The 24724-nt window shown below is 41.3% G+C and overlaps 1 protein-coding gene across 1 annotated transcript in view; it reads left to right on the top strand.

The window, feature by feature from the left end:
- Positions 1–22349, top strand: part of PID1 (phosphotyrosine interaction domain containing 1) — an 84736-nt gene extending 62387 nt beyond the window's left edge. The window contains exon 3 of the mRNA XM_036389212.2: positions 20388–22349. Within this exon, the coding sequence (XP_036245105.1) occupies positions 20388–20864 (477 nt within the window). The 3' untranslated portion in view covers positions 20865–22349. The remainder of the gene's footprint in view (positions 1–20387) is intronic.
- The last annotated feature ends 2375 nt before the right edge of the window (positions 22350–24724 follow it).

Genomic DNA, 24724 nt, shown 5'->3' with positions numbered 1-24724 from the left:
CAGCAGCCCCTGAGCCTCTGAGGTTTGCCCACATGGGTACAAGTCTCCCATGCAGCAACTTTTGGCTTTACAGGCAGTTTCTTGTTCCCATAGACTGATGCCCATGTATGAGTCATGTCCCAGCAGGAGCCTTGCCCAGTGGTGTGGATTGATGCAGGATGAGTTAATGTCTTGTTGAATTAAGAATACATTGTCTTTTCTGCCTTGTGTTATATTTGACAGTTGTTTCCGGTCTGATATCAAGTTATAACCAGATAGTATTTTTCCTCTCTTTAAACCATTGTGGATGGGTTATTGAAGAACACTGAATATTAATTTGACCTAATTGGAATTTATTCAGATAGCAATATAAAAATGATTAAAGTTCTTAAATGCAGTTTGAGCCATTTGCTCTTGAGAGAAAACAAGAGGCAAAAAAAAAGAAAAAAGAAAAAAGTTCTGGAAGCTGGCTAGCAATTTGGAAAGCTTACAGTAAAGGTATTAATGATAAAGGATGCTTGATATTTTTGATATAATGAAATCTCATTTCTATAGTTACAGTTCTACATGCAAGATAATTACTCCTGCTCTCCAGTCCTATATACTGTACTATCCAACTGGAAAAGCAACAGTGCAACTAACTTGATTGTGAGGAACTTTTTAAATTTAGGAGTGAATTTTTTCTTCTTCTCTGAATGACGAGAGATATTAGTCATGCATAAACTAATTTTCTCCATCTTTTCTTAACCACCTGCTGCCTGTGTGGTGTTTATGCTGTTGCTGGCTGCTGTTGCAGTTGTAATAAAAACAAGTAGGAACACAAAAATCCCTGTTGCATTTCAGTATCTGGGAGGCAGTTGAGTAAGAGGAAGTGGAAATTTTCTGATGGTACAGGAAGTGCTTTGCCCTTGAAACTGGCCAGGTCAGAGTGATGCAAATTCAGCAATATCCTGGAGTTATGAGATATTGTGAATAAATAAATAGTAATTTATTCTCCTGTGATGGTAGTGTACAAGTGGTGCAGATGCTCCCACCTTTATAAAGTTCTGTCTGCCTGCCCCACCCTAGTTTCTGATTCCTTCTTAATTTAGAATAAGCACATTTGTTTATGTAGAGAAAGTTGATTATTTGGGTTTAAACTTAAATAAGTTTCACAGTGCTAAGGATTCAAAGTTATGCACTGGTAAGGATGGGCTGCAGGTCCCTCTCTGTGTGTTGTGCACAGGGGACATATTTGTTGCAGCTGGATTTTTTCTGAAGTGAGAGGTGAGATTCAGCTTGTTGAGTTGGAGGCTCTCTGCCTCACTGAGGATGTGTTGACTGTCACCAGGGTTTCATGACCCCAGTTTATATGAGGAATAAAAATGTTCCTCATTGTGTTAGGCTGTCACGTAAGTAAAGGCAGAATGTTTCCAAATCCCGTATATCCCAAACTTAGACTCTACCACATGACTTGACTGGTGTTAGGGAGGTGTCTGCTAACAGAAGAGTGTTTGTATTTGGCCACCGAGTGGCACTCCAGACCCAGCAATCTAAGAGGGGAAGGGTTTATTTCTGCCATCAGGGTTCAGGGCTCTAAAATACAATTATTGCAAGCATGTAGACACCATTGAATCAAATTGGACTGCTGAAGGTTAAATTACTATCTTCAGAAATGTTGTTATAATATCTATCTTGACATTTCATTATCCCAGTACAATATAAATATCAAATTTGATTAGCTGTCAAGCAGCAAGAAAAATAAACCAAAATATTGCCATCATTTTTACTCCAGAAAAATAGTAGGGGATATCATTATAAATAGTGGGTTGCCAAAGGCAGATCAAATTTTAAAAATATCAATTGAAAGTGGTATTTGGTTGGGTAGCTAGAATATTTTTGCCCCCCAGAAGGTGCTATTATGAAGAGTGTTGGTGTTGAAGGCAGATGTTCAAGCTGCTGCATCCATTGCTGGATATAACCTAGTTTAGTTTGGGCAGTGGTAGCTTTTTCATCCAGCTTTAGTGATGCTTCCAAGATTCATTTCAAGACTGAGACTTTCACTGTGTTTACAGGACCAAAAGCTCCCAGTAGTTTGACTAAGATTTGTTTTTTAATCATGCAGTATTCAAATAAAACATCATGTTGACCTTCTTGGCAAAACCATTTATGGACAACTGGCTGTACCCATATTTGTAAATTAAGATACTATAGGTCAAGCAAACTTTTGGTGTGAATCAAATTTGAATCACCCTAAATTTGAATATGGTGCTTTGTACTGGAATTTAAGCAATGCAATATTTAAAACATTATTCAGTGTCATAACAAGTCATCCATCATACTCTGTGGCTCTAGAACTGTTTATAACAATTTTTATTACTGTGAACAGTTTCTAGTTCATGCTATAATTACTATTCAAACTACGTGACATCAACCTAATTCTCTCTTGTGAGATTAATGGGTAATTCCAGCCTACTGTTTTGCATATGTGACTGTGAAGGCAGCTGTTGGAACTTTAGCAATATTTCTGAATAAATGCTCTTGATAGAGTTCTCATTCCTAGTGAAGATAAGACATCTCTGCAGCTAAGAATGAATTACGATTCCCTGTGGAGCTGTGTGTGTCACAGAGCATTGTTAAGTTTAATGACTGTGTTTGAAAAAGTAGGAAAAGTTGGTCCCATGCACTGCTGGTTGTTTCCTTGTTTCACATGGTGTCTAGTAGTGATCACACAGCCCCAGGAAGGACAAATAACTGTGGCTTCAGTCACATTGTGTGGCTACAGATTGGCATTGGATACAGACATCATCCAGCTTTTTCAAAACAATCTTTTAAATGTCACCTTCCTGTGATGGGAGGCCACGTTAGACCAGGACTGAAATTTCAGCTTCAGCTTTCTTACTTTTTTGGTGTTGTTTTTTTTATTTTTGCCTACAAATGTCAGTTCTATTTTCTGTTGATTTGATATTTTCAGGAATCTTTGATTCTTTTTAAGTTATGTTAAGTGCACTGGTGATGGTAGGCACTTTCTCTGACTTCTTGGGATTCCAGATATTGTTGTTTGCTGTATTAGTATACAATGTCTTTTTCCCTTTTTTTGCCTCCTCTGCCATCTTAGAGTGATCTCATGCCTTGCACAATAACTTCTCTGAACTCAATTCACTAATCTGGCTTGCCCAATCAAGTGTGTCATGTCTTTGTGACCATGAGATTTCCTTTCCAAGAGGCTTGATCATGCTGGAAGACTTTATGAGCCAGCAGAATGAATTTTTATTCTGTTCAGTTTTGGTGCAATTACACCTATTACAATAGTGCCTGAGCCACATTAGGGACAAGCAGAGTATTTATCTTGGCTACTGGCTCTTACTCACACTGTGGCAGTACAACTTTGCTTTCATCTCTTTAGGGAGATGCTGTAGTAGTACCCCCACATTTTCCCATGTGACCTCAATATATACTGTGCTCTGCATAAACCTGGTGTATCAGTGTCTAGTTCTATGTGCTAAACACAGATTTCCTTGCTGAAAACACAGTTTATAAAGCCTTTTTTAGGTTTTTGTCAGGAATCTGTGAGCTTTCCAGATTTCCATTTCAGTCAGAGACATTTGATGTGTGACCATGGACTGTGCTGCTGAAGACAGAGGTGAGGGAGTAAACATCTGAAAGGCTTCATCATTTAAAAACAATGCTTTTGGTTTTAAATGGGATTGCTTCAAATGACAGGCATCAGTGCCCAGGAGACTGTGCTGGCCACTATATTTCTGCTTCCTGTGCTCTGTGCCAGATGTTAAAATCGTGTTTGTTTCTTCCACATCACAAATGCTGGTGACCAAGTGCAGAGTGGGTCAAACTTGAAACAACCTTCCTCTTAGGCAGTGGCTAGGAATAACTTGGGGTAGGATGAAATTCCTCAGATACACGTCCATATAATTATTTGGTATTTGAGTCATGAACCAGAGCCAGGTTTTTGCAGTTGCTTCGAGTCATTTTATCAGCTGGCTTATCTTGGTATGATAGATCTGACAAGACCATATGACAGGACTCAGTTTTTGGAAAGGTATTACTACTGCTTTTGCTGAGAAGATATTTTGTTTCCCTCTTTCATTTGCTAGCAGGAATGTGTGTTTTACCTCATGAGAGTTACCAGGGCCAGCCCCCAGCTCTGGCCTTGGTTTTCTTCTGGCCAGCTTTTATGCTGTCTCTTGTTCAAGGGTGTCAGAATTCTGTTCTCTTTTTAAGATGTTGCTGTTTTGCATGAAGTCACTCAGAGGGGGCAGGGAAGACCAGTGCTGTGCTCTGCTGCCAGAGCATCCAGTAAATTCGAATGGGCTGACAGGGAGCACTGGGAACCCCAAGGTCAGTTCTGCTCTGTGACCTTGCTAGATTCCTGTTCTCTACAGCTTTGCTGTTAAAGAGTTAACACCAGTCTATCTTTTTTTAGTTAAAAAAAAACCCACCACAAACCCCACCATTTTCTTAATAACTTCAAGCTGATCATCTGTTGTGATGAGCTATAGCTCCTTTCAACTGGGAATTCACTGTGATTTCAGAATATGACGTGTTGGGTGATTTGGCAGTGCTGTGCACGTGATAATATCCTTCAGAAGTGATTAGGGTTTTGTTCATCTGAGAATCATCTGCTGAGAAGTGCACATGTAAGTGGAAGAAACTGTGATTCCAAGAGTATGCATTCCTTATCAGGTTAGGTAGTGAAAAAGGAGAATGACTGTACATGTACCTAAGTGAAGGTGTTTGTGTTATGAAAGCTGCTCCACATGTCTTTAGCCATGTACATGGAAGGATTTGTGTTAGCCTTTTGTTGATTCTTTCAGAATTTTTCCAGGCTTTAGATGATTGTGCCATTTGGCAAAGTCCAGAGCTCTATCTCCTTTTCTATGCTTGCTGAACACTCTTGGATAAAAATTTCTCTTCTGTTCTTTTACAGTGTGTACTTACTTAATTTTCCTTTCAGAAAAGAAGTAGGTGCCTGAAGGTGGCAGCTTAGTTGCTGGAATTGGAGAAAAATGCAAGCAAGATGAAGCCTGCTCTTGCCATTGCATCCTTGATTTAATTAGATTTTAGTTATACCTGACATAGAGTTGTGTAAGAGTTTTAAGCGTTAGCTGGAAAGTGTGAAGGACATTATGTCTCCTTTGCCTAAAGCATAAAAGGAAAAAAAGGTTTTCATTTTAACAAGAAACTCCAGAGCCGTTTGGACTCAACATCAAAGAGCAATATTTGGTTTCATGATGTCTTCCAGACAGTTCTTAATGCAAGTCCAAACCCAATCTATAAGTAGTAGCCAAAGTGATTTTTGCCTTCTCTAAAGTTCTCTCTAGCTAAACCTAGCTGTGCTGGTTATGTGTTTTTCCAAAGGGCAGCAGCCTGATATAATGGAGAGTAGATTTTGCTTTGGCCTGTGGTACCGTGCCGTCATCATTTTGGACCCCCTCCAAGAGAGCACAGGTGGCAGTTCTGCTGGGATCTCACAGCTTCTCTGTTTTTATTAGCCTTTCTGGCTGGTATCCTCTACTGTATGACCCACCCTTGAGATGCACTTTTTGGATCACTCCATGGAATTTCTTCTGCTCACCTTCTAAAATTTCATCCCAGTATCTTAAATTAAAAATGTCTGGGTAAACCTTACAGTGTTCGTTCTAGTCATTGGTTCCTGATCACATGGGCTACATTTGACTGATGTAAGGAGTATCTTTATGGATTATCCAGGGACACCCATGCACTTCCCTGTGACAGGTGTGCTCTGGTTTGCAATCCGCCCTCGAAACAGCTGCATATCTCCCAAGAGCTTTCTCCAGGTCATCTTGTGTTTCCTTTATCTGTTGCACACATTTCCAGTCTTCCCTAGATGAAGCTGTAGTTCTAAAGGTTCCACACTCTGCCTGGGCTGTGTCCCAGGTGCTGCTCACAGCTCCTTCCATCAGCCTTCAGTGCAGGCAGTGCTGGGGGCATGAGAGGGTGCACTTGTCCATTGCCAGGATTGCACTTTGCTGGGAGCAAAGGTTGGAAGTAGAGCAAATGGCAGGCAGGAAGGAAAGCAGATGCAAGAAGGTAGTGGAGTTATCTTGCTTCAAATGTGCCTGTCCTCTGTATTTGTTTGTTCTTGACTGTTTATGTAGCCAGAGCCTGCTCTGCCAAGAGTCTGGGTGTGGAGGTGGTGCAAGGCCACTGCTCCCCCTGTCCCCCGCCGTGTTGGGAGACACCTCTCTAATGACACTGTGCTGTGCATGAGGCAGTGTCCCAAGTACAGCAATTATTGGAAAGCTGTGTCTCTTTTTGCAGGAATAGCACTCTGAGTGTGGCTGCTGGAGCCCAATTTCTGTTCTGTTAATTGCACTGCTCCCTCATAAATTGCCCTTGCAGTTTCCCTCAGTAATGCCATTCATCACCTCTTTTAAACTCTGAATTTGGCATATACAGGGCCATGTAGGCAGCTGCTGGTTATATTTTAATGATACAGCTTGCTAAATGCTTCTTTAAGAAGAAAAGTGTTATAAATAATTCAGTAGAGTTATTTTGCTGTACATATATGTGTCTGTCATAGCCTGTTAGAATGGCATAGTGTCACTTTAGGGATGCAGAGAGGAAGCTGTCTGTTTGCACTGCTGAACAATTTGAGGCCACAGGAACCTAAGGCTGTGACAGGCATTACGATATGATGCATTAATGCCATTTCTGGGTGTTACGAGTTCATCCCCAGAGGGCTGTGCTGCAGTTGCATGATCTTGCTGCCATGGGAGGGGCTGCCTTGTTTTTACTGTAGTCGATTTTAATGTGGAGATTTTTATAATCTCTCTGGTGCTTTTGTGAGAAAGGGAGAGGCTGTTGTTTTATAACTACTTTAAAAAATTAAATATCTGACCTTGCTAACGACAAAACGTGAAGAAAAATTACATCTATATTGTCTGCCACAGTAATTGGTTTTTCAGGAGGGGACTAACCTTTATTTCAGCTTTTTTTCCTTGAAAAACAAAAGGTAAACAAGATCCTACAAAGAAACATCATGTGCTGGCTGCTCTTGCCTGGAGTAAGAAACAGTGCAGGTTTTTTTTTGTTGTTGTTGTTGTGGGTTTTGTCCCCCCCCCCCCCCCCCCATGAATTTGTTGTAGATGCAGTATGCTTTCTTGTAAATAAGATTTCTTCCCAGGAATAGCTAGGTTGGTCTCTTCAGATTTGATTTTTGCATACATGGCTTGAACTTTAATGCTGTTTGTGGATTTGCACTGTAATTAAAGGATCTTCTGCTTGGTTTTGGCCCAACAAGAGATACCAATTTGTTTTGATGAGGAGGCAGCAGAAGAAAAGAGTGGAAGGCTAGAGGCAGATAATAGGAAACAAATAATATAGTCTGTGCTTGTACTGTAAATATCTGTATTTTCACATAAAGTAAATTTTTTCTTACCCAAAATGCTGTTTGCTTTCTATTGTGCTGTCATATTTAAGCTCATGCATAAATAACCTAAAATATATGGCATTTTCTATTTAAAACCATTTAACCAGAATAATAACAGCTTTGGTGGGAAATGAGTGTTAGGAGAGGCTTAGCAGAGGCTCTAATCCTTGTGCAAAAGTACAACTACTGCCATGTCTCAGTGTCTCATACCAGTGCTGGATCAGGCTCCCTGGGAACAGGAACACTTTGCTTCTTTGGGCTACATAGGGAAAGCTACAGAATTTTACAGGATGAGTGATTCTTTATTTGTTAATGCACACACTAATTTCTCTTGTCAAATTTCTGCCTGCATTTTTAGATACTGGGAGAATGGTCAGCTTTTCTTAAAATGCTTGACGCATGTTGCTGTCCATGCTCTTTTGAAAATCTCTCTGTCAATATGTCAAAGCAAAGGGGGAGAGCACTCCAAACCCATGGGTTTTCTTGAAATGCCTGGAAGTATTTGGTTACTTGTCTCTGGGGAAGAGAAACCTTACAAACAGTTATTCCTGTCTTGGCCACTGCTTTGTCAGTCAGACATTACTTCTTTATTCTTCTTCTTTATTCTTCCTTTCTGTCTGATCCTGAAAGTGCTGGAGAAAATATTATGCACTAGTTGTACTCTTCGTTTGATATGATCAAGGACTATTAAGCTCTTAAAAGGTTTGCTTATTCTATTAAATAATTTTAAAAACTATATTGAAAATTGTAACTCTAGGATGATGATAAACAGGATTGATAAATTCTGCTTGTTACAGAGCTATGAAACAGCTTGTTAATGGAAAATGTTGAAGTAATTGCTTATATAGAAAAAAATCACAAGAGTTCTGAGATTTTTACCATCTATATATTGGAGTCATAGCCATATGTTGATTTTTAGGTGGTGAGACCTCCTTGAGCTTATTTTGCTACACAATGGCCTCTGCTTCAAATGATGCATTTTGCTTCAAGAGAATGTTATAGGCATCCTGTAATGTTAAATTCTTTAGGAAGTTGCATTCTGTTGTCATGCTGAAGAGCCATTTCAGAGTCAGTGTTGCTTTACCCAGGGCTGGCCCTCTGTCCCTGGTTAGGCCAAGCAGCAGCTGGGTAAAGGTGTCTGAGTGTCAGTGGCAAAGTCCCTCATGGGCTCTCCGCTCCCTAAGGCTTGGTCATGGCTCAGTGACTGCCAGACTGCAAACTGGAAGGTAGAAAATAGAATTACGATGTTTTTAGCTGCTGGTATTCATTACTGCATGAAGATGGTAACTGTGAAAAAACAGTGAAGGATTTCTTTATTTTCATAAGTATCTTTTTTCCATAGAGCTCTAAAATTTGCACCAGATTGTCCTTTATCAAACAGATCAACAGCAGGGCTACTCGCTATAGATTTTGTCTTTGCAAAGTCAACTTCAGGGCTAGTGGAATCTATGAAAATGAATTTTCTGCCCTTTGTAAAAGCCACGACCTCTGCAATACAGAGAAATGAACTGTGGATATGAAGGGAGCTTCTAGGAGCTTGCTGTACAACTGGTGTGAATAGTGATCAGTCTGACCTGCAACCATCTGAATGCTACTGGGGCAAGCTGCTGTAATAGATGACATAAATTGCAGCAGTGCTGTCCCCAGAGAGGAGGACCTTTGGCCCCTTCTTTCCTCCAGACAGTCCTTCACTTTGGAGTGCTGCTTTCAAGGCTCTCCCATCCTAGGTTCAGTGTTTCCTTTCATCTTGGCTGAAATTAGCACTATAGAAATGTCCATGTCTCAGTTTTGCTGCAGGTGGTTAAGGACTGCATTTCTGGCTGCTTTGCAGGCTTGTCACCTTAGAGGTGAAATACAGCCAAGAGAATGGGTTGGATGCGACGTACCCTTTCTGGGAGAGGTGCTTGGGTGGTACTGTGATTAAATTAATCAGAAAAGGAAGGAGGCTCCCTCTGTGACACTGTGAAAAGCCTCCTGATGCAGAGAGAAATTTGCAGGAGATGAGCATCTCTGGAGCCCAGAGAGCCTGATGAATACCCAATTCACTCACAGGGCCTAAGGATCATTTTCAGGTCCTTCTGTGCTAGTTGGAAAAACATTACCTAAATGCAAAGTGACTGCACTGAAGACACAGGCAAGCACTTAATCCATTGTGAAAACAGGACCTTGGAGGCACTGTGAACCATGGCTTTGGAAATGAATTAAAAACTGTATGGCACTATTGTCTTCCATCATTATGGTCTTTGGGACATATTTATTCCTTTAAAGTCTTCTGTTTAGTCTGCTAACATACTGTTGCATTGTTGAGTGGGAAATTTCTGGTTTAATTGTAATACAGTGTCATAAACCTTAGAGGCAGTGAGGTTGTATTCTTTCTTGTCTGTGTAGAGCCTGTATTGCTGTGGCCTGGATCCAGAATTTGATAACACAAACAAGTGATAAATCAGGCATATTTATCTAAGGACTCATTTGACAATAAAAAGAGTTGTTTAACTATATTTTCTTCTTCATAATGTGTTTAGTGCTTTTTATTAAGTTGAAGTATGCAAGGTCTGTTTTTCATTGCTGCAGTGTAAGTGCTCCATCCCAGTGTAGGCACTGTATTTCTTCTTCTCCAGCCTTCAAATAAGACTTTTCCTGGAGATGCTAAAATTTTTGAGAGTGGGAAGAATCTCAGAGTTTTGTTAAGTCATGGAACTCATTTCACATAATGATTCATGAAGGAGATGCAAAAGTAATGACAGAGTATTTTAATCGTAGACTTTGCGGGATGTGGGTACAATTACATTTATATGGGGTTGATATTTCTGTGTTCCCTGTACTCCTCAGGGAATGTGTTTCATTTGCAGTGTGTGAATGATAGGAGAAGGACCAAATACTGCTATTTCTGGGAGTCTCTGTGGTTTGTTTTGTAATTTTTTCTCTTTTTTTGAATGATACTGGTCTTATAGCACTTGGGGGAGGAAGAATTGAAATAATTTTATGAACATTACTTCTGTTTTTCCTGCAATGTAGAACTGACACTTCCTTTGATATACAATCCAAATTTGTAGTCACTTTGGTGATTCCTGAAGTTGGCTCCCTTCCCTTTTGTTCTTAATTACAGGTGTTGTCAAGTTGTGCCAGGAATCAAGTGCAGTTGAGATTTTTGGTCTCCAGAACTGAATTTCTTAGTAACAGAGGTTTTGTTCAATTTTATTACTTGGCATCTTCTTTTGAAGGCAAAAACTAAAGGAGAAACACAAGGATCTCCTGGGGAATGCACAAAGAAGGGAACCTTGAGGACAGATCTCTTACCTACAAAAGATAGTGAAAAACATGAATTCTGTGTGGCTTTCTGGGAGTGCTTCAGTGCCCAAAAGTCTTGGAGAGTGTGTAAAATATACATGCCTCAATGGAAAAGGTGGCTGAAGTAGTAACTGTTCTTGTACTCCTTCTTTGTGTGCTCCATGAGGTACAAAAGTTTTTGTAGGACTGGTGCCAAAGTGAATTTTCTGTGGGTTGGAAAGGAAGGGGAACAAAGTAAAAGCGAACAGTCTGCTCCCCTCTGTGTCCATGGGCTCCTTCCCTCTATATGAGACAACAGCTGTGAGGAGCCCAGGACTAAAAAGCTTTCTGGAACATGATGAGGTGCTTAATCAGATTTCCATGTTCGGTTTCAACCTCATGTGAATAAAGAACGTGTAGTGAAAGACATTTGTGTGTACTTTGAACATAAACATCAAGGTAGGTGTCTATTTGCAGGGCGATTGTGGTCATGCAAATTTATGCCACATTCTCCTGGCCGAAGGAGGTGAGAAGGTTTTGAGGTAGCAGAGGAAAGGTTTTGGAAGGACTTTGTGTGAAGGAACTTCAAGAAATTGCAATAATGGCACCTTCCTGGCTGCCTCCACCTCTCTCCTTACCTGTGAAGACTCCTGAAGGACAATGGGAAATGAACTGGCTTATTCAAATATTAATTTCAACCCAGCAGTAACTGAGTAGAAAGAGAGGGGCAATGAAAGGAGACAAAGGAGGAAAGTGATCTAAATAGCAACATAAAGAAAATATTTGGGAATAAAAGTAATCATTGACTTGTACAATAGGGTGTCCAGCAGCCCTGCTGAGGTTATGTGTGATGGATGTATTTGTTCATTCAGTTATGTCTTGCACAACAACATTTTTAAATTGCTGCTAGAATGAAATTGATTTCTTGAGTTTTAAATAGTGCAGCGTAAATCTTCCACTCACACCAGGACTGAAGAGTCTCTGACTGCAAGCTCACTGCAGTTTGCCAGTTCCACTTGATTTCATTTCAGATTCATCCCTGCAAGCCAAACCACAAAAAGAGCTTCCTGTCCAGTGGAGAATGAAATGCAAGAGGCGATCCTTTTGTTGCTAATGGGAGGCTGCAGGGAGCAAAGCTGGCTCTTGCTGAGGTTGTATTTGGGCTTGGTTAACTATTTTGCTGGTGAGGCAGAGACTCCTGGTCACTGGGTATAAGTTAGATGCTCTTAGATCTAACTGAAGGCAGTACTCTAATACCTAGGGTAGTTTATAAAAAGACTTGCTGAGCAGCAGCCTGATGTAATGAAAGGTGAAAAGCTTGGATGGTTGTGCTTCTCAGGATTCTATTCCAGGAGAGTTTGGCTCTCTGCTTTATTTACCCCACACTGGCTGTTTGGCCTGTGGACTCAGTGGGCTTTTTCTTGTTGGCTTTTTTTCCTCTCAGAGCTTATAAATTAAGCCATCAAGGGTAAATTTTTTCTCTTCCAGTACATTTATTTATTTAATAAATCTTAAAATTGCCAAATGCTGATGTGTTTTCCCATGTCCTCCTCGAGCAGTGTGGGGTAGTGTTGCTGATGGGGCTGATCATATAGGGTAAGGAGGGTTCACTCCTGTGGGCATTCTGCATTTTGTCTTCTGTTCCTCTCCTCAACTGCCATCAGTGGGAGGCCTGGCAGAGCTCTCCTCTGGGAAGATGAGAGGTTTATTTAGCTATGAAGAGGGGCTCTGAGATGTCTGTGTGCTTTTGGTGTCTTACTCAGAGTTGGGACATTATCTCAGATGTGCCCTGCACTTTGATGCCAGTCATCTGCAGTTCCTGGAGCGTTTGTCCTGCATAGTGCTTGAGAAATGAGTAGCACTTCTTGGGTGAGCTCTGCCCTCAGAGAAGCCCCATTCTCGAGATGCTGCCCTGGCCTGGATGTTGGGACACCCACTCTGGATCACAGTAACTCACCTGTTCTGCCTGCTGCCATGTTAAAGGGCTTTCCTAGGCAACTTCAGAAGCAGCAGCACTGAAATTGGTATTATGTTTTTCTTTCTACTGGGGAAGAGCATTTTTCAAGAAAAGGTATTTTCACAGTGCCACAGCTCTCCCTTCTCCTTTGCTTGCTGCAGCTTCTGAGAAGCATGGGGGCTGTAAAACCTGAAAGAACAATGATGGACTAAAAATGAAAGCTCTTCTGTCCTTCAAAGGCATTTAGTTGGGGAACTATATCCAAAGTGACTATTCTGTGCTGTCCCTTACTTGTGTGGTGACCCCTTCCTGGGGGGCATCTAAGGCAGGATCTGCTGCACGGTCACAGCTGAGAAACACATGGGAAAATAAAAGCACCTGCAAAGGGCTGCTGTGAGCGTGGCTGTGGGGACAGATGGCAACTGGAGCAGCTGCTGCCCAGCAGTTGTTTTTCCTTAGGAGTTCTGAAGATGTAAAGAGCCAAATGCATTTCTTGCTGGGCTTGTTTATTATTTTTGTTTTCAAGGGGGAATTGTAGCATGACTGTAAGACTTAAGTTCAGCCTTGGTCCCACAAAAAGGACTCAGATGCTGTTGACTTAACTGCTGAAGAGGGGCTGATGCTTCCAGCTTTTTCTGGAGCTATCCTTTGATTCCTTGGAATAAATCAGACATTAACCACTGATGTATTTTTTTTCCTCTCCTAATCCAGTGGGCAGCCCTAAGAGTTGATGGTTATTTTCCACTAAATAGTTGCCTAGCTCTGTCTGTTCTCCCTCTGAATTTTGTCTCAAAAATAAAACAGTTCTTCACATATTTCTGTAAGTGACATTATTGCATTTACTGTGTATTTCTTTGTGCTGAGGAGCCCTGCCATTCCCACAAAGACCCTTGTGTTCGTGCTGCAAGGCTTTGGCTGGACACAGGCAGTGTGGGTGAGGAAGCAGTGACAGGCAGAGGGAAACTGTGCAGCCTTTTGACTTGACTGAGTTATTTTTTAGGTCTTAAGCAAACGTTGCTTGAATGCAGTTCGTGGTATTTGCTCAGTGATCCAGTGGAATGTCTGGGATATTTTTGTTTTTCCTTCAGAGCCAAAAAGCAGCTTTTGGCTCTAAATCCCAAGCTGCCAGCCTGAGGCTGAGTCACTGTGCTTTAGGCTGAGGAGAGCTGAGCTGGTGTGGTGAGACAGGTACCTTGTCCAGCACAGAGCACTCCTGCTGTGCCTGGAGCTGGATGTGTTAATTAAAGATGTTGAAAATGACTCTACAGCTAAATCTGCTTTTATTGACATGAAAGCTGTGCCAGGACTTACCAAGCTGTTGGACAGCATGCTGCAGGCCTGTCCCACTTGTATCCCAGCTCCACTGAGGATAAAAGAAAAACTAGTTTCAGCCATCAAATCTGTGACTCTTTGGTGAGCCCTGATTCTCCCCAGCCACTCAGCTTGGAGGTGCCACTAGGGGCTTTGGGCACACTGTCATTGCAGTGAAGTTGAGCACAACTGAGGTAGCAACTTCTTGCAGAGGTTTCCAGATCTTGTAATGATGTGGAGATGAAGCTTGCTGTGTCCTGGCTGTGACCATATGTGCCTGAACTTTCTCATCCTGCATCTGCTTTTGCGCTGCAAACCCAGGGAGCATCTCCATCGATGTGTTCTTGCAGCAATTTTCAACAAGACATGCATACATCCTTCTAAACCAGCTTTTGGCTGCTGTTCTTCCAATCTCCTCTGCATTCTTCTTTAAAACTTCTGCAGGTTTACCTGATCTTTGGTCTGGTGTTTCTTGGCTTGGCTGGGATGAACTGACAAGCTTCAGCCATTGGAACAGGTTTTCCAGGGAGAAGGTGGAGTTGCCATCCCTGGAGGTGTTTAATGGGTGTCTGGATCTGGTGCTGGGTGATGTGGTTCAGTGGTGTAGGGGTTGCGCTCGTGGTGCTGAGTGGATTGTCAGACTGTGTGATCTTAAAGGTCTCTCCCAACCCTGATGTCTCTATGATTCTGTGATGGTTTGCTTGCTGACTGGAGGGTCTGTACCTGTGCATCTTAACACAGACCCTTACAGTCACTTTCTTCATTGCCACGTATCCTGAAGGTGCCACAGGAGCAGTTCTGTTTTCAGGAAGAAAATGTCTCATTACCTCTGCTTGCCTCGCATTTAAGTGAGGCAAACTGTCTTGATCAAACATAATCAGTAGCAACTAGACCAAATTTGAGGCTAAAGGAATGTTTATTTTAAAACACTGATAAACAAAAGAGACAGTCACCTACTACTAAGATTGCACAAGATTCAAGATCCTCTAGTGACTGCAAATATGCAGAGTAAATAAATACCTGCTAGCTGAAGGTCAGTGCTCAATTTTTTTTTTTTTTTCATTTTCTGTGTTGATTTTGCTGACAAAGACCCTCCTTATCTAGTATGGAAGAAATACTTATATTAAATAAATAAACAAGGAGTTAATTTTACATATAGGCTTTTGATCATGGTCTTGAATAGTGAGAGAGCCGAGAACCCTGTGGGGTGTGTGTCCCTGCGCCAAGCTCCTGTGCCAAGAGAGCATTTGTCCTCCTGTAATGCAGTAATTATGGGTCTTTAGAGCTTGGATCTGATTTCTTGGAGCACTGATGTCTATGGGCTGAGGATAGGGAACAGAAGGAGAAAAAGTCAAATGACTGCCTAAATTCGGGTGTCCAAGTGAGGCTTGTGAGGTAGGGGCAGTAGGGATATATGATCCACTGGGGAGTCACGTCTGAGGTCAGAGCGACACATGCAGGAGCTGAGCTACTCTTTATCTGCAATGAATTGCTAGTGAAAAATGTGAGATCAATGATGAAAGAGTATGAAAAGGGTATGAAAAGAAAAAAACCCTTATTAATTCTGACAAATCATAGTGTGCTAGAATTTTAAATGTCTATGGCAGCTGCTCTACTGGTCTTTTCAAAGTTGGTAAGCTCTTAAACATAGTTATTAAAAGATATTTTCACCATGTTATTGGATTGAAAGGGCTGAAAACAACAATGTCAAAATACTCAGATATTTCTGTCTTTCCAGGAGAGTGCGTGAAAAATGACATCAATTATTCTTCATGTCCTTTGACATGAGACATCTCTATGTGTCACATGGGTGTAGCTGCATTACAAAAGGGCAAAGGCACAGCATTTTTCAGTTGAGGACAGTTTTGCCAGATACTGACACTGGTGTTGGCAAATCTCTAGGGTGAAATAAGGATCTCTTCAGAACATTTTGGCTTTTACAAAATGTTTGGATGCTTGCAAGCATAGAGGTGCTGAAGCCTCAAGACTATTTTATGTCATGCTTGGTGACAGTGGCTTGCCAGAGGATGAAATTTGCCATAGTATGGCTGGAAAGAATGTGGATAATTTTTAACATGTGCAAGAAGTTTTTGTGAGATGTATGTATCTTCCAGAAATTTGTGGAACAGATGGAACACACAAAGGACTAAAAGGGCCATAAAGAAATATTCTCTTATCCCTGGTAGAAGATATGATAGGATATGCCTTCACTGCTTAAGGTTAACACAGTTGCATTGAACTGAATTTGCATTCCTTTTCTCCCTTAAAATAGTATCCAAAACAAGTAAAAGCTGAAACAGCTTGATCATAATTTACTTGTTGCAACCAACCTGTAGCTACTCTGCCTCGCACTGAGGCTAGAATCACAGAATCATGAGAATCATTAAGATTGGAAAAGACTTCCAATATCATCAGATCCAACTTTGACCAAACACCACCTTGTCAACTAAAAACCATGGCATTTTGTGCCATGAGCAGTTGTTTCTTGAACACTTCCAGGGATGGTGACTCCACCATTTCCCCAGGCAGCTCATTCCAGTGCTTAACAACCCTAGAGGGGAGGGAATAAAGGTCCTGGCCTCACTGTGTATAGGATGACACTTGCTATAGGACATGCCACACTTGCACAAATAAGTAATTTTCTGGAGTGATGTTTGCTGCCAAGTGAGTTGCAGAGTTTCAGAGGAAAAAAAAAGCATTATTCAGTCCTGGTGAACTTTTGCTGGTGGTCAGAGCTGTATTATCACAGATGTGGCTTTCAGCCTGCACCGTGGCCTTGCCTGTCTTTGTCAATGATCACTCTCTGGTCAGTAAAGCTGTGGAGTTGATGCTGTTCAGGCACTTCAGTGTGTTTCTGTATCTGCAATGATAACTGTAACAACATCACTACTGCTGCTACTACTAATATCTTTCTGTGCCCTTCGCATCTCATTCTTAAAATTCTTAAAGATGAAATTCAGGGGTTTTTTGGGGTCTTTTTTTATAATACCTGCTGGCTTCACACTGATGAGATATCAATGATTTTAATGGGAAACACCACCAGCGGGAATTTTTGCCTCAAAATAGCTTTCTTTTCCAACTGATAATGAAAGGAATTTTCTGGTCTTTGACCTTTGGTTGGCAGACTTGGAAATTGAAAAGGAAGATGGTTGTACTGTACTAGCTTCACTGTAATGGTGTGGTCAGAGGTTTCTGAGCATTTAAACCAAGGTGGATATGCTGTCAGATGTGTCAAGGCAGGAGCCAAAATGCAGGGAGCACTGCTTGTGGAATAACCTTGTAACTCTGAGCTCAGGGAGAAGTACCTTTCTGTGGGTCAAAGAGTGGAGGTGTCTCCCCAGCCCCTGTATCCCTGTTCTGTTTTAGCAGGGGGCCATACTGTGAAGAAATGTTAGACATCTGTCTTCACCAAGAGCTTCAGTGATGCTACTCTTGTCAAATGCTTGTATCTCAACTAGGAAAAAAAAGGATAATTCATTTTAAAAACCAAAAAGTAACAGCACTAGTAGGTGTAGATGTTTCTATATAAGACACAGCACAGGAGAAACTTTAAAGTTGAGGTTTTGTTTATTCTTTCCTGTGAGCTCCTTATTGTAATGTGTAAGCACCTTATAAATATTTATGGATGTGTCCTCAAAGGAAAAGGAGATTTATATAATGGAGGTTCAAAGTGATGTTAAAAGAAGCAACTTACCAAAGGTTCCTACACAGTTATACCATGACAGAACTGGGACAGTAAATCAGACCAGTACATCCCATTTTGGTAAACAAGCCAGAATTCCATCCTTATTATTAGTAACTTTTGCATTGGCTGCTTACAGAGTAATTCACTGCTTTTTTTTTTTCTTAAAATACAACTGCTTTATTTTAGGGAAGTCCATTATTTTTTGCAGCTCCACTCTTAAGCAGGCCACACACACTGATTGATGGCCAACAGGAGGTTGCAGTTAGCTGCTGCAGAGGAACAGAGGAGAACATTAAATTCAATTTATGCTGCTGTGTGACAACTTGCTCTGATTTTGCTCCTTGGCTGCTGAAGGAGTCTGAGCATCACCTGGGAGTCGTCCATGCTCAGAAGCTGATGCTGTGTGTTGGGGTGAATTTGCAGCACAGAGCTCAGCAACACTGACTGCCTTGGATGGAGTTGCCTTTGCTTTCCTCCCCTCTCCCCATCCTCATGCTGCTGCTCAGGGCAGCTCACAAGCTGGGAACAGCTTCCTCTTTAGGACAAGCCAGCAGTGAAACAATTCCCTGCATCCCCTCTTGTGCACTCATGAGAGGTGCTGATTTCTGTGGTCTCCAGGTGACACTGGGCTTCTCCAAACAGCAGCTGGGGGGATAAAATGTTGCCGTGGTGGCAGCTCTCTCCTGCAGCCAGGGATTCAAAGCTGTATTTGGGCAGTGACAAAGTGCACGAGCAAGAGGCAATTTCACTGTTCCTCGGGGTTTAAAGGCTTTGTGCAAATCTCTTTGTAGTTAGTGAAGGACTTCTAACGCTGAAATGGGCTTTGAATTTGACTCCAAGTGTGAAGTTACAGTGTTTGTCTTTTGTTAGCTGGCTTGTGAGTATGAAGCAGTGCTGAGCAAACCTTTGGAAAATATATTGAATGTGCAAATTTGCACAATGATCTTGCTCCATTCAAAGCAATCTGACTTTGGATATATGTTGAAATACCCCCCAGTATGCTGTAGACACATTCCTCTTTGGTCCTGGATGTGCTGTTTCTATGTGTTTAGTTGGCACTGTGAACTGAGGTTTTCTTTTAAGTTTTTCTACAGTACTTTAGGGAACTCAACTCTCATCACTAATAAAATAAAATAAGGCAAAACACTGGTAGGTCTTGCCTTGTTAACTGTTCTAGCTGTTGTGTTTCCCACTGTTCCAAAAAAAATACAAAGCTTTATAAGATTCAATGTATTCCCAGTGCAAATCATGAATATTTATAGGCAAAGAATAAGACTTCCCATCTTGAAATGTCAGTGCTAGGAAATTGCTTTTTTGGCAAGCATGATTAAGCCACACAGACTTCCAATGAAGTTTTGTAAGCTTTTTCCTTAATTATGGCTTAATTTAGGCCTCTGAGTTTAACAAAACGTGTGAAACTTGCAGCAAAATATTTTTCTTGTGGAAAACTGTTTGCATGGATTACAAATCCCGTATTTCTTGTGGGTATGATTTTTTAATGTGCTTAAATGTGGACATTCCTTGTGTTTTCTATACATTTCTTAACACATTTACAACATAAAAATAACCTATACTGTGTGTTTAATGCAGAATTTTGAAGAAATTAGTTTGAAAAGTGCATGTGATTATTTTTTCCTCCAAGTGCCTTGAGTAAAATGTAGCGGTTCTAAGACATCAAGCAAGGGGTAAAAGATTCTATCTCAAGCAGTTACTGCTGCAAGAGATAAATGAGGAACAATTTTGCTTTCACATAGTTGTTCTTAAATGCACCATACTGACAACAGCAATAAATAGAATAATCTGCATAATTGCATTTATGTGGCATTGACCTGTCTTTCCTAGAGAAAATCCCTTTTCCCAGATAAAATAATCTCCCATTCAGCTGTAAGTGGAAGGAAGCTTCATTAGTAGCTGCACAGATTTAGGGGAATGTTTCTGCACAGGCTTAATACAGAATTTTGATGTGGACCTCCTAGTGAATTTGATATTTGGTGAACAAATTTCTCTAAAGGCACTAAAACCACCTTGCTTTCCTGTGCTGATTGCCTAACAGGGTATTTACTCAAAAGGACTAGACAGGAAAGCAGAGAGATAATGTGATTAAACTTAGGTAGATTTATTACTAGATTTTTTAACAGCATATTTCCTTAAATTGATGTAATAAATATCTCAGCCCTGCTCAAAGATAAAGTTTTGAACAGCTTTGAGCTGTTCCTGGCTTAATACTTAAGTAGAAGTAGCCGAAGTGGTGGAAAAACAAGATCATTTTGGAAAGAAACATTCAGTTTAAAATCCTCTACTGTGATCATGCTTTGCTGACCCCCTGCAACCTTGCATTATCAAACTAAGATTGTCTCCATCTCCCTAATACTAATGTTTGAAATATGATACAGATAAATCATCTGAATAATAAAGTATGAAGAAAAAAAAAGACGTGGTTTGCATCACAGCTACCTGGGACCTGCTCCAGTGGCACTTGCACTTGCTAAGATGAGCTTAGGGGTAGTCATGGGCTCTAAAGCTGAGCTTTCTAGGGGAGGTGAAGAAAGTGGAATGCCTTGAAACTCAGACACTTGGGCATTTTTAATCTCTGGGTTGGAATGGTGAAGTCAGCATTTGCAAAAGCAAATATTTAGAAAGCAGTTTGAAAACTGTTTTACAGAAAATGATGCTGAAATCAGGGAGTTTGTGAGGGCAGGTGTGTGCTTTTTTTTCCCCAATGAAACTCCCCCAGATGGCAGAAAGTACCACCAGAGTCTGCTCTCTGTGTTTTCACCTATCTTTGTTCTTCTTTGCAGGTTACATATTTGGGTAAGGTTTCCACAACAGGGATGCAATTTTTGTCAGGCTGCACAGAAAAACCAGTTATTGAATTGTGGAAGAAGCACACGCTCACCAGGGAGGATGTTTACCCAGCTAATGCCCTTCTGGAAATTCGCCCTTTCCAAGTCTGGCTGCATCATCTGGACCTCAAAGGTGAGGCGACAGTGCACATGGATACCTTTCAGGTAGCACGTATAGCCTACTGCACTGCTGACCACAACGTCAGCCCAAACATCTTCGCTTGGGTCTATCGGGAGATCAACGATGACCTGTCCTACCAGATGGACTGCCACGCTGTGGAGTGTGAGAGCAAGCTGGAGGCCAAGAAGCTGGCCCATGCCATGATGGAGGCCTTTAAGAAGACTTTTCACAGCATGAAAAGCGACGGCCGGATCCACAGGAACAGCTCATCGGAGGAAGTGTCTCATGAATTTGAATCTGACGATGGCTGACTGAGGTCATTCACAGTTCAGCAAAGGCAGAAATGGCTTAGGGAATGAGAGCTGATAGATGAATAAGCAACAATTGAAACTGGGTAATGAAAGGACTGCCAAACACTTGTCTTACCAGCTTTTTAAATCAGAAGAGCAATTTGGTACCTACAGATATGCGTCATTAAAGTAATTACGTTGCATTGAAATCTGCTGCTGTTGTAAAAGTGAGATCTCCCTCCCCCACCTCTGTCACCCTCCCATCACTGTCCCTTTCTTGTCTCTGTAGTTCAGGTGCATACCATGAAGTGCAGGCATTCCTGTTTGTTTTACAAGACTGGTCAGGCAATTTTATTAGTTGCTTCTCTGGCATTCCTAGCTGCAGGCTGATGCTGATGCACAAGAGCAAGTAGGCCTGGAAAGCCCTAATGGTTCCCGAAGAATCTTTCCCTATGATACACCACACAGATCCTTTGACCATATGTAGGCTAGGACAGCCATACACAGCCTTTTAGACTAATGGCCTGGCATTCTGCAGTTTATTCACATTTCACAGATAAAAAATGAAAGATGCTTGTATGTACACATTATATCATATGCTATCCTTTATTTTATTCATTGTACCTATTTTCTTAATGTACTGGCTGCCACGTCTTTCACCCAACACCAGTAGTTGCAGTTTCAGACTATTCACTGCAGGATACCAAAAAGGGGTGGGCAGAAATACTCCCTGGTGGCTGGGGGTTCAGCAAGTCAGCCCTGCTGTCTGCATTATCCTACCCTGATGTGCTCCACAGGAGGGGGCCAGCTGGGAAGAGTTGAGGGACGCTTGGGTGTGTCAGTGTTAGAACTGTGACTTCTCATCAACCTCAGGTGTGACGAGATCCGAGCACGGTGGGCACCGCACTGTGAGCCCCTTTCCGCATTGCTGGTCGAGCAACCCTGGTGGGATGGAGCTGGCAGTGTCTCACCACACAGGGCTGCCTCACTGTAAAGATCTAAGGAAATGGTCCCTTAGGAGTCAGGTTTGAACATCTGTTCTGGTTGAGAACCTCATATTAAGATTCCCGTATCTTTCCTTGTTCACAGATACACAGTCATGCCTTTCTTAAATGCAGATGTTTAATAAAACTCAAATAAAGGAAAAACTTGTTTCACTTGATATTTTTTAAGGCTGAGAGCAGATCAATAGTTTGCAAGTAATGCTGCTCCTTTGTACAATTTTGTTTGTAATTATGGTAATGTTAGGGGCACTAGGGCACCTTACAGAAGCCTTAAAAGAAAGCTAATCCAAGCAGATAGCTCTGTGTCTGTGTTTTGTGTCTCTGTGTTTGTATGTGAGAGTGTATGTGTGAGTCCAGTGGTAAAGCATGTAGATTGAGCATGGAGATGTATTGAGGAGGGCCCACACCTCTTGAAAATATGCTTGTTGCTTTACAATGTATGTAAACTGTTCTTCAGCATAAATGCATTCATACTTTAATAAAAAAAAAGTTTTGAGTTAAACCTTGTTAGTTTTAAGCTGTCTTTCCCATATAAACTCTGTGGTATATAAACTCTGTGGTTTTGTGTGTGTGGGTTCTGTGTTTATTTCATTTAGTGGAATGGAAATGTTAATTTATTTCCATTTAATTATTGCATCAGTCTTCATGAGAATTGCTGTTAACATTTTAATATTATTTTCTTTTCAATATTTAGCTTAATTATTTCTGTGAGGTTTTGTTTTGGTTATGAGGGGGTTGTGTGTTTTGGTTGTTTGTTTGTTGGGTTTTTTGTGGTTTTTGTTGGTTGGTTGGCTGGTTTTGTTGGTTATTTTGGATTTTTTGGGGTTTTTTGTTTGGTCAGTTGGGGTTGTTTTTTTTTTTTTTTTTACTTTGTGGAGTGGGGACATGATTTATAACTTTTGCTTAGCAGGAGGTGGCAGAGATACCCCCACTCCCAACTTGACCAGTTGAAATGAGCTCTGCTGAGTGGGAGCAGTATTGCCTTCCTTACAGAAATCACAGCATGGTTCAGATAGGGCATTTGATGGCAGGATGGGGAATATACCACAATGCTGGCAGCTTCTGATTTTTCTCTGAATTTTTGGATGACTCAGTGTTTCCAAATACAGATCTAAAAAATGATTTCTCTTTTTCTTCCCACAATGTGTACTGGGAAGTGGGGAGTCATGTATGGGCCATATGCTGGTCAAAAAAAAAAAAAAAAAATCTGGGTCCTGCTGTGTATATAGTTGCTTTTTTGATCAGAGGCAGAATTAGCCAAATTTCCTTCAACTTTTAACAAATTATTTTCTTTTGCTCAGAGCTGTATTTATATGTTAGTTTCCTGACTTGTTTGGATGCTCTGCCACCAAAGCTGCTATGAATGGGTGTGTGGAATCCCTCATTCCGTCCTCTCACCCAGATGTCCCTGCTGACAGCAGAGGGATTCGTGTGTGAGCCCCAGGTCTTGGCCAAGGGCTGTTGGAGTGTGGAAGGGGCAGGAGATTCCCAGCCCACCTCACACAGGAGCTGAGGTGTCTCCTGCCAGCCGTACGTAGAACTGCAGTGGGTGGATTGAGTTTGGCATTTCCATTTCTGGAGTAAATAATTAGGAGAGTGGGATGCCTTCCTGTCATGGGGTGGGTGTGATCTTTCAGGCTGACACAGTCTGCCCTTTTCACCCTCCAGTCCAGGCCAGAGTACAACTACACAGAAATGTGGTCAGCAGTGTTGTGGCAGCAGCACCAGGGCAGCAACTGTCCCCCAGTGCTGGGCCCTGGTGAGGCTGCACCTTGAGAGTGTTTTGTCCAATTTTGGGTCCCTCACTATATGATATTGAGGCTGTGGATTAGCTGAGAATTTTGCATGAAAAAATAAAATATAAAGGAGAAAATTCTAGTCTTTTTATTAGAAAATCAGACCCTTTGAAACATGAACCAGCTATTTTCTAATAGTTCAAACATGCAAGAGAATATTAGAGAATGTGAACTGCAGTTTGTCTTTGAAAACATGAGATTTGAAAAATAATCAGTATCATGAGTTTGGATCCTTAGATAATTTGGAATTCAGGCCAAATCTCTCTGCATTATCAATTCCAAATGTGTGATGCCATTTGCAACAAGGAGAAATGCTTTCAATTGTGAATTGCTAGCATAGCAGTTATCACTGATTATCAGTTGCCAGTAGATACTGGAATGAAATATCAAGTTAAACTTTTACTTCAATTAATCTGCTGGAAAAGAAAAATCACAAAGTTTCCATCAAGAGTAATTTCCAGTTGGCTAAAGTTGTTCCTGTTCAACTACAAAGAGTCCAGTTTTGGATCTCACTGCATCCCGCTGTGGGTTGATGAGTTCCTTCAGTGTCAGCCAGGAAAACATGCGAAGGATTTATTTCCCTCTTGTGCTTCTAGGGGAGAGTGGAAAGGGTCCGAGTGTCTGTGCGTTATTAGGAGTGTGGAAAAAGCATTTAGGTCGTTACGCCTCAATGCCACTACGTAACATCACCACGGTTATGCCAAGGTGATTTTCACCATTTTTCTAACTACCTTAAGAAAGAGAAATTGTAACTCTGTATAGAGTGAATTTGTTCAGTTTTCAAGCTCTGAAGTCTAAATATCTTTGGTCCCACCAAGTCTTCTGTGGAGCTGTGAGTGAATGGTGGTTGTGCCAAGGGGAGAGCAACACTGCACTAGTGAGCATACATTGCATGAGAATTGCTTAGATGTGCATGGGGCTTCTAGCCCAGGGGGATGGAGAAAGGCAGAGAGCAATTTCTTTCATGTTTAAACTCAAAGGCTCTGAAGAACAGCTGAATGTTTTGTTTTGTTAAAAAAAAAAAAAAAGAAATAACCAAAAACACAACAAAAAACCTCCACAAAACAAAACCCTCTGCAGC

The sequence above is a fragment of the Molothrus ater genome, chromosome 10, assembly GCF_012460135.2.
Source record: "Molothrus ater isolate BHLD 08-10-18 breed brown headed cowbird chromosome 10, BPBGC_Mater_1.1, whole genome shotgun sequence".
NCBI classification, from domain to species: domain Eukaryota; kingdom Metazoa; phylum Chordata; class Aves; order Passeriformes; family Icteridae; genus Molothrus; species Molothrus ater.
Note: the sequence above shows the minus strand (reverse complement) of the source record. Positions and strands in the feature narration are given on the sequence as shown.